This window comes from Triticum aestivum, chromosome 4B, assembly GCF_018294505.1.
Source record: "Triticum aestivum cultivar Chinese Spring chromosome 4B, IWGSC CS RefSeq v2.1, whole genome shotgun sequence".
Lineage (NCBI taxonomy): Eukaryota > Viridiplantae > Streptophyta > Magnoliopsida > Poales > Poaceae > Triticum > Triticum aestivum.
Window position 1 is genome coordinate 353786541 of NC_057804.1, and position 10234 is coordinate 353796774.

The following is a 10234-nucleotide window of genomic DNA, read 5'->3' on the forward strand; positions in this document are numbered from 1 at the left end:
CTTAATCCATGCAACCCAACCAACATTTACTGAGATGCCTGTAGAGCACCTTTATGATTACCGAGTTACGAAATGACGTTTGATAACCCACACAGTATTCTTCTAGTATTCGGGAGTGACATGATCTCATAGTCTAAGGAACAGGTACTTGACATGAAAAAAGCTGTAGCAAATAAACTAATTGATACGATCTGATGCTAAATTTTATGGTTGGGTCTGTCCATCACATCATTCTTTTAATGATGTGATTCCATTATCAAATACATCTCATGTCTATGGTTAGAAAACCTTAACCATCTTCGATCAAATACCTGTTTAGTATAGACTCACTAGGAACACGATATTGTTTATGTATCCACAGATATATTTAAGTTTTCGGTCAATACAATTCTTCATCCGCTGGAGCTGGCCCGAACTTGGAAGTGCGCGACTGTGCGAACCATCCTTCATATCTTCCCTTGAGAATGCGACTTTCCTTGAGAATGCGACTTACGGTGGAGTAGGTATGTGCTACAGTCTTATTCCCTCCCTGTACTGTACCTGGGCATACCCCGGGCCGGACCAAAAATAGCCCGGTGCTGAAAATTCAGGCCCGAACTCGGTCCGACCTTATCATCGGGCCTACTATATCGGGCCCGAGCCCAGCCCAAGCCCGAAAAAGCCTGACAAGGCCCGGCTATGGCTAAAATCCTGTTTTGCGCAAGCCCGAGCCCAGCCTAACCTGCCCGACCGGCTCGATTTTCAGGCCCGAGCCCGGCCCGATGGCATGCTCGGGCTCAGCCCGGCCCGGGATTTTCGGGACGGTATACCCCGTACCGTTCACCCGTCGTCACCTCCACCTCTGCATACCCACAGTCTCTCACCGCATCTCCGGCGACCACCGACCACCCCCGGCCACCGCTACTCCTTCCCTCTCCTGTGATGGCGCCTCGCGCCGGCGGTCAGACCTACGGCTTCCCGATCTACTGCGCCTCCTGGCTCCCACTCGCACACATCATCAAGCCCTCCCCATCCGCCGACGACGTCGTGGATGCGGACGCGTCCCCGGCCCCGTCCTCCCCACCTCCGCCCCCCATGGTGGTTCTTGGTGGAGGCGGAGGCGAGGGCCGGAGCGGCGTGCCCAACGCGCTGGTCGTCGCCGCCCTCGACCCCGCCGCTGCAGGGGCGCCTCCAGCGCTCTCCCCCGAGCCCGTGAGCGACCCGTGCCCCCTCGCTTTCTGATTTCACTAGATCCATACGGATCATGGGAGAGATTTACATGCTGATTTGTTGCTGTTGTTTTGATGATGGTGGGGTGCAGGTGTTTAGGCTGGGGACAGAGGAGCAGGTACCATACAGGATGGCCGTACACCCCCGCGGCGATGGCGTCCTCTGCGCCTTCCCCAACGGCTGCAGGTACTCGAGTCCTTGGACATGTGACACTGATGCTCGCTAGTGCATTCGTCTGTCGTGAATTTTGATTAGCTCAAAATCTCCACAATGCGTGCGATCTTTAGTGTTACCCTGTGGGTTAATTGTTGTTAACCTGTGGTTCACAATGTTAGAGTTATATTAATAGTCTTTTGGCCTTTTGCATTCTAGTCTATTGGCATCCTCTTGTAGCCTTTTGGCATCCAAATGTATGTGTATATATGTTGACTTTGGCCTCCTAATAATACAAGTTGCATATCCATAACATGGTATTAGAGCCTAGTTTTTTTTAGCACGCGCAACTCGTGCTTGATCCGCTACTCCGCCGCCGTGATTTCCTTCTCTACTCCGGCTGCTGTCTGCCGCTGCCCCAATCCATCCGGCCCTTTGCCGGTCCGGCTGTTCTCTTCTGGATCGAGTTCGCCTCGGCCGCACCTTCTCTCTGGATAGCGCCACGCCATTTGGCCCTCTGGATCGAGACCGCGAGGACGCGGAACGCAGCGCCTGCGACGCAGGACGCGGGACGCCCGCAGGACGCGGGACGCCCGCCGCTGGGCTGGGGCCGCGGGGTCGCGGGGAACGTCCCCCGCCGGCTTCTGACGCGGGGCGCCGCCGCCGGCTCGAAACGCAGGGTCGCGGGGTCCGCGGCGCTCATCCGCCGCCGGCTCCTGTCGCGGGGCGCCGCCGCCGGCTCCTGGCGCAGGTCGCCAGCCGCTGCACTCGCTCCGAAATTGGGGCGACCGCCGTCGCCTTGCCCTGTTTCGGCCGCTGCTCCAGATTGGGCGATGTCTGGTGATTCTGGATCGAGCTGCTCATCGTTCCTGGTGCTTTCTCAAGGACGTGGCTTCTGTGTGGTCCGTTGTTGGTTTTGTGCCCGGTCTGGATCGGTTTTGATTCATTTGCCTGAAGTGGGCTCTTTGGGTGGCCTTTGCTTAAAAGAGAGAGAGAGAGAGAGAGAGAGAGAGAGAGAGATAAAAAGGACGGAGAGATAAAGAGCACCATGTCTTCATCGGGCGGCTATGTCGCCATCCCTCGCTGCCCGGTGATCTTTGATGGGGCTAACTATGCTGAGTTCGTTGCCTTTATGCGCATTCACATGCGTGACCTTCGTCTGTGGGGTGTTCTTTTCGGTGAGGTCCCCTGTCCTCCTCGCCCAGTCTTTCCCGTGGCTCCTACTCCACCGCCGACACCACTGGCTCTCGCGACAGATGCTTCTGATGCTGATAGGGCTACAACCAGGGTTGCCGCCGATGATGCAGCTGCTGCTTATGACCAGCAGGTCTTGGATTATTCGGATGCTCTTTCCGTTTATCGTGATGATCTGACTGCTTACACTCAGTGGTGTGATGACGATGCTCGTGCCACAGCTGTCCTCACTTCCAGTGTTCTTCCTCAGTTTGCTTTCGAGTTTATGGGCCTCAGCACTGTCTTTGAGATGTGGACTCATTTTCGCCAGCGGTATCAACCCTCTGGTGATGCTCTCTACTTGTCTGTGGTCCGTCAGGAGCATGCTCTTCAGCAGGGAGACTCCACTATTGATGAGTTTTACACTCAGAGTTCTGCTATCTGGCGCCAGCTTGACTCTCTTCGCACTGCTGTTTGTGGCACTTGCCCATGTTGCCAGACTGTGAGGTCAGACTTGGAGTTTCAGCGCATCTACAAGTTCTTATCGCGGCTCTGTGGTGAGTTTGAGCCTCGACGTGCTCAGTTGTTTGCTCGTGGTCGTGTTCCTATTCCTGAGGTGCTTTCTGAGCTTCGTGCTGAGGAGACTCGCCTCCGTGGTGTCGGTCTGCTTCAAGTTCCATCTGTGCTTGCTGCTCAAGCTATTGCTCCACCAGTACCTTCTCGCTCCAGTGTTCCGCCGCTACTACCCACTCCTTCTGGTAGTGAGAGCCGCACTCGTGAGGGCCGCTCTCGTCCTCATACTCATTGCGAGTACTGCAACAGGGATGGTCACCCAGAATCTGATTGCTTCAAGAAGAAGCGTGATATGCGTAATAGGGAGTGCAATTCTTCTACTGGGACTCGCGCTTCTTCCTCGACGTCGTCTACTGTCTCCTTGACTGAGCAGGATATTATGAAGCTTAAGCGTCTACTTGCTGCTTCAGGTTCTTTGATGGGTACTGCAGGCTTTGTGACTGATGCTTCTAGTGTTGAGCGACCACCATCTACACAGTCTGGTACATCCCCATGGGTTCTGGATTCTGGAGCTTCATTTCATATGTCTTCTGATTCCTCTGTCTTGTCCTCTCTTAGATCTCTCGATTTTCCTATTAATGTTCTTACTGCTGATGGTACTCCTCTACCTGTTGCTAGTCGAGGCATTCTTTCCACTTCTTCATTTCATGTTCCAGATGTTTCTTATGTTCCTCGCCTTACCATGAACTTATTTTCTGCAAGTCAGCTTACTGATTCTGGTTGTCGCGTCATTCTTGACTTTGATTCTTGCACTGTCCAGGATCGTCACACAAAGGCTTTGGTTGGAGCTGGCCCTCGCCGCCTTGACTCCCAGGGGCTTTGGGAGTTAGACTGGCTTCATGTTCCTTCCGCTGCCACTACACTCGCCAGTACATCTGCCTTCGCCGCTTCTGCTACCAGCTCCTTCCAGCAGTGGCATCATCGCCTTGGTCACCTTTGTGGTTCTCGGCTATCGTCTTTAGTTCGTCATGGTCTTCTGGGGCTTGTCTCAGGAGATGTCTCTTTGCAGTGTCAGGGTTGTAGGCTTGGTAAACAGGTTCAGTTACCTTATCCTACAAGTGAGTCAGTGTCTCAACGCCCTTTTGATTTAGTTCATTCCGATGTGTGGGGACCGGCTCCCTTCTCTTCCAAAGGGGGCCATCGCTACTATATTATTTTTATAGATGATTTCTCTCGCTACACTTGGCTTTACTTCATGTCTTCTCGTAGCGAGGTTCTCTCTATTTATAAGCGTTTTGCCGCCATGGTCCACACTCAGTTCTCTACACCTATTCGTGTGTTTCGTGCTGATTCTGCTGGCGAGTATATCTCCAAAATGTTGCGTGGTTTTCTTGCTGAGCAGGGAACTCTTGCGTAGTTCTCTTGTCCTGGTGCTCACGCTCAGAATGGCGTGGCTGAGCGCAAGCATCGCCACCTTCTTGAGACAGCTCGTGTGATGATGATTGCCGCCTCTCTTCCGCCTCATTTCTGTGCTGAGGCTGTCTCCACTGCCACATATCTCATAAACATTCAACCCTCATCTGCTCTACAGGGAGGTATTCCTCTAGATCGTCTTTTTGATCATTATCCTGATTATTCTGCCCTTCGATTGTTTGGTTGTGTTTGTTATGTTCTCCTTGCCCCTCGAGAACGCACCAAACTAACTGCTCAGTCTGTCGAGTGTGTTTTTCTGGGCTACAGTGATGAGCATAAGGGTTATCGGTGTTGGGATCCTGTTGGTCAACGGATGCGTATTTCTAGGGATGTTACTTTTGATGAGTCTCGTCCATTCTATCCACGACCATCCTCTTTGACCTTTTCAGTAGAGGATATCTCTTTTCTCAGTTTCCTGATACACCTCCCTCCGTGCCTCATATTCCTACTCCTTCTCGTCCCACTATTGCAGATCCGACACCGTCTTCTCCCATCGTTCCTTCTCCTTCCTTACTTCATGACACCCCACCTTTATCACCGATGTCTTCTCCATCTCCATCACCTCCGGTGGTTCCTTCTCATCCCACTTTTCCTTTTCATTATACTCGTCGTCGATGTGTTATGGATGAATCTACTGACGTGCCATCTACTTCTGGTGCACCGTCTTCCTCGTCCCAGCCGACTTATGGTCTTCGGGCTCGACCTTGTCCTCCTCCTGACCGCTATTCTCCTAGCAAATATGGCCTTTCGGTTGTACTTGAGCCTACCTCGTATCGTGATGTTGTTGTTCATCCTGAATGGCAGTTTGCGATGGCAGAGGAGATTGCCACACTTGAGCGCAACAACACATGGGATCTGGTTTCTCTTCCTCCCCGTATTCGTCCAATCACTTGTAAGTGGGTCTATAAGATTAAGACTCGCTCTGATGGTTCTCTTGAGCGTTATAAAGCTCGTCTTGTGGCTCGTGGCTTTCAGCAGGAGCATGGTCGTGATTATGATGAGACTTTTGCTGTTGTGGCCCATATGACCACTGTCCGCACACTTCTCGCCGTGGCCTCTGTTCGCCACTGGTGTGTGTCAAAGCTTGATGTTAAAAATGCCTTTCTTAATGGTGAGTTGCGTGAGGAGGTTCATATGCAGCCACCACCTGGGTATTCAGTTCCCGATGGCATGGTTTGTCGTCTTCGTCGCTCTCTATATGGCCTTAAGCAAGCCCCTCGCGCTTGGTTTGAGCGTTTTGCCTTTGTGGTCACCGCTGATGGGTTTTCACCCAGTGATCACGATCCAGCATTGTTTGTCCACCTTTCTGCTCGTGGTCGCACTCTTCTTCTTCTATATGTTGATAACATGATCATCACTGGCGACGATTCTGAGTACATTGCCTTTGTCAAGGCGCGTCTTAATGAGCAGTTCCTTATGTCTGATCTTGGTCCTCTTCGTTACTTTCTTGGGATTGAGGTTTCCTCCACCTCTGATGGCTTTTTTATTTCCCAAGAAAAGTATATCCAGGATCTTCTTACTCGTGCGGCTCTTAGTGATGAGCGCACTACTGAGACTCCTATGGAGCTCAATGTTCACCTTCGTGCTTCTGATGGTGTGCCCTTGTCTGATCCGACACGTTATCGTCATCTTGTTGGGAGTCCTGTGTATCTTGCTGTCACTCGTCCGAATATCTCCTATCCTGTCCATATTCTGAGTCAGTTTGTTTCTGCTCCCACTTCAGTTCACTATAGTCGCCTTCTTTGTGTTCTACGATATCTTCGTGGCACGATCTCTCATCGTCTCTTTTTCCCCGTTCCAGCTCGTTACAGCTCCAGGCCTATTCGGATGCTACATGGGCTAGTGATCCTACGGATCGCCGTTCACTTTCTGCCTACTGTGTCTTTCTTGGTGGTTCCCTCATTTCCTGGAAGACGAAGAAACAGGCTGCAGTTTCTCGTACGAGTGCAGAGGCCGAGTTGCGAGCTATGGCTCTTCTGACAGCAGAGGTGACTTGGATACGATGGTTACTGGAGGATTTTGGTGTTTCTGTTACTACACCTACCACCCTCCTGTCGGACAGCACAGGTGCTATCAGTATTGCGTGGGACCCTGTGAAACATGAGCTTACCAAACACATTGGTGTTGATGCTTCTTATGTGCGCGCCGCTGTGCAGGATCATGTTGTTGCTCTTCAGTATGTGCCTTCTGAGTTACAGCTCGCGGACTTCTTCACGAAGGCTCAGACTAGAGCGCAACATGGATTTCACCTCTCCAAACTCAGTGTTGTGGATCCACCATGAGTTTGAGGGGGGGTGTTAGAGTTATATTAATATTGTCTTTTGGCCTTTTGCATTCAAGTCTATTGGCATCCTCTTGTAGCCTTTTGGCATCCTCATGTATGTGTATATATGTTGGCTTTGGCCTCCTAATAATACAAGTTGCATATCCATAACACACATGGTATGTATGCTTAGAATACTTCGGTGAGTCCGGTACTCCGTTTGATCAGGGGTGTTGTGGATGTGGGGTTATATGCTGTAAATTCTGATTAATTCGACCATAATATAATTAACCTATCATATCACAATATAGTGTTCAAGACTTCTAGTAACATACAATGATGCCTCTTGATAACCCCATAATATGCTTGAACTGTCGGTGTAAGCACTGTGCTGGATTTGTTAGTAGAGCTTATTTCCTGATTGTAGCTAAAACTCGGGGGCACCTGTATCTGTTTCATCTTGTGATGTTAAGTTCATTTCAGTTGTTGGGCCCATCTCATTGGCCTTATCAACGAGCATAACTTGTTGGGGTGTTACTGTAGATGAACTGGTGGTTAATTAAGTTTTAACTGCAAAACATACAACTATATACTTCTTCAATCTTATTTTATTCTATAATAAATATGCCGTTTGTCTTTTTTTCCTGACTGATTTAAGCACAATTTAAGTCAGCCCGATGGTTCAGCAATTCTGAATTCTTACCATGTGCCAATTGCATAGGTTGGTGCGGTGGGAATCACCAGAAGGAGATGATCCACATAGCCTAGTTTTGAGATCTGACCAGGAGGCTCTAGTGAAGCTAAATGATGTTGGTTTACAGTTGGCTGTGTCATTTAGTGGAGAGGGTTCAATACTTGCCACTGGTGGCGAGGTAAATGGAAGTATTATAGTGTTATGCATTTGCTTATCTTATCTTACCTATTATTTCCCTTTTTTGGTTCCAACTCTGTTTGTAGTCAAGTCCCCCCCCCCCCCCCCCCCCCCCCCCAAAGTTTCGTTTTTCCATTGGTAGTAATGGAGGTGGCCACGCTTGACTCTTCAAAGCATGACATGTGGTAGCTTTGGCAGATCTGATAGCTGTAGGTGTTAATAGAAACAATTTCTTTTATATCTGGTGACTTTGCGCAGAAAGCAATGTACCATATGGTCATTGTGAACAACAATTTGCATATTGACCATCGCACACTAGGAACCTAAAAAGCATTTTACAACATTCACAACCATAATTAGTGTGAGCCATAGGATTAGGCAACTGAACTGACATAGATTGTTTATGTGTAATACGGAAATGTTTGGCAACAACATAAAGTTAGCGTCTTTGTAATAAGTGAACAAATGGTTGCAGTTAAGCATACAGATAAACCAACTTAAAGTTAAGTATTCTCATGATGCTCTTATTTGTACATTCTAGTGCTGTACATTATTTAGCTTAAAATAAATTGTCTATTGCTTCATTATCTTCTGGAAATTCTTACAAGCAAAGCAACCATTCAATGTTTTTTTGCCTTCTCATTTTATCTGAAGCTATTCTAGGGTTTTCTGTCATTCAAATGGCCTGGCATGGAAACCGTTATCGAAGAACCTGTTAAAATTGTCCTGTTAAAATTGTCATTCAAATGGCCTGTTAAAATTGTCATTCAAATGGCCTGTTAAAATTGTCCATATATTATTTTAAGCATGTTAAATAGATCTCTGTGTGCTGTATAGGATGGACATTTGAGGGTCTTCAAATGGCCTGGCATGGAAACCGTTATTGAAGAACCTGATGCTAAAACATCTGTTAAGGATCTTAGTTTCAGGTGAAATAGTGTCACTTTAACTTTCTCTTTCCAAATGGATATTTATTATTTGATACTGATGGGTTGCCTCTGTTTTGGGACATGCTTTAGTTCCGATGAGATGTTTCTAGTTGTGAACAGGAGCAGTGGCCCATCTAGAGTTTGGGATTTAAAGTCATCTGAAGCTGTGGCTAATCTGCCAAGAGAACAAGTGAGTGATTTTTTTGTTTGCCAATTTGCATTAGTTTATTTTCTTTGTTTAAAGTGCACTTCTGACTCATACATTTCCAGGGAGAAATATTTGGCTTCTGCCGATTTTCTACTAAGTCTGACAATAGTCAGATTCTCTTTGTTACAGCAATGCAAGGTGACATCATGATTTGAATTCACCCTGTTATGAATGAAATATTTTGAAGTTCTCTCTAAAAATGAACGGAATTGCCTGGTAAACCTCAGACCTGACAGTTACAATACCCTGCTTCTTAGGTGATTACGGCAAAATAATATCTTGGAATACAACCTCATGGACAAGAATTGGATCAAAGAAAGTAACCCGTGATGCGATTTCAGCTTTTTCAGTCTCGCCTGATGGTACACTTCTAGCAATGTGAGCAAGGAACTATGAATTTAACATTAACATTACTGTTTTTTTTTCATGTCTAATTTACTTGCCTTTGCATATCCAGTGGAACTATTGAGGGAAGCATCAGTGTTCTAGGTCCAAGAGACATGCGAGTGGTTCTAACAGTTAAAAAGGCGCATCTTGGCATTGTTACTACATTAGCGTTTTCTCAAGATTCAAGGTCAGTACCTGTGCTCTCGTTCTGCTTTAGTTGATGAATTCCACAAATGCAATCTCTCATTGTTGTTGTTCTATCATATAACAGGGCCTTGCTGTCGACTTCCTTTGACTCAACTACAAGGGTGACATCGACTGAATCACCCAAGAGCGATGGTATGTTGGTTGCAGATCTTGAGTTCTCGACTTATTGTGTACTTGCCAATTTTGTGAGTATTCTGAAAATGGCTGCATGTTTTCTGACAGGTATAAGCCTCTGGTCCATGGTACTAGCTATTATACTCGGAATTTTGGTATATTACTATATGCAGCACAAAGAAGATCTCTTAGCAATGTTGCCACAATGAAATTTTTGTTCAGCCTCTACTGCTACCTCGCTGCTTACCTCTGATTATCTGATCTTGTGCTGGAGATAAATGCTGTATCGTGTCGGAGCTAGAGCAATTTTTGTATTTAAGTGAAAGAAAAGCGACTCAAAAACGTTCAAATCCTTTTTATCATGTCAAGCTGGTAGGGCGCGCGAAGTGGTGATGGTGGTGTGTGGCGCTGGATGGTGATGGAGGAAGTTTTTTTTTTTTTTTTGAAACGAGGCAAAAGACTTGCCATTTTCATTAATTAAGGAGAAGGTCTAGACATAAGCCGTAGAGCGGCAAAAAGAAAAAGACTACTCTCGAAACATTAGAGTACTCAGATGCCTGACTCCAGCCAGCGCCCAAAGATGGGCTTCCTCTTTGATCTTGGCAACAACAACGGAAGTCGGGGTAACCGTGTTGCGGAAAACTCTAGCGTTTCGCTCCTTCCAAATTTTCACGAGACAAGCATCATCATGGAGACTATCGCCTTGATGTAGCCGCCTGAGTTTAGCCACCAAT

General features: G+C 47.7%; 1 protein-coding gene across 1 annotated transcript; it reads left to right on the forward strand.

Moving 5' to 3' along the window:
• Positions 1-827: 827 nt before the first annotated feature.
• LOC123092167 (SEC12-like protein 2) lies at positions 828-9859 on the forward strand. The gene is made up of 10 exons (XM_044513855.1): positions 828-1191; positions 1301-1395; positions 7506-7656; positions 8493-8584; positions 8675-8774; positions 8855-8930; positions 9050-9170; positions 9250-9366; positions 9451-9518; positions 9609-9859. The coding sequence occupies exons 1-10, from the start codon at positions 922-924 to the stop codon at positions 9707-9709; spliced, it is 1191 nt and encodes a 396-aa protein (XP_044369790.1). The 5' UTR covers positions 828-921; the 3' UTR covers positions 9710-9859.
• Positions 9860-10234: the final 375 nt, after the last annotated feature.

What these genes read in the sequence shown, in the direction of transcription:
- LOC123092167 (XM_044513855.1), top strand. Translation starts at nt 922, where the DNA reads ATGGCGCCTCGCGCCGGCGGTCAGACCTACGGCTTCCCGATCTACTGC. An exon ending in CAGCGCTCTCCCCCGAGCCC is followed by an intron (nt 1,192 to 1,300) that starts GTGAGCGACCCG and finishes GGTGGGGTGCAG; the next exon opens with GTGTTTAGGCTGGGGACAGA. An exon ending in CTTTGTTACAGCAATGCAAG is followed by an intron (nt 8,931 to 9,049) that starts GTGACATCATGA and finishes CCTGCTTCTTAG; the next exon opens with GTGATTACGGCAAAATAATA.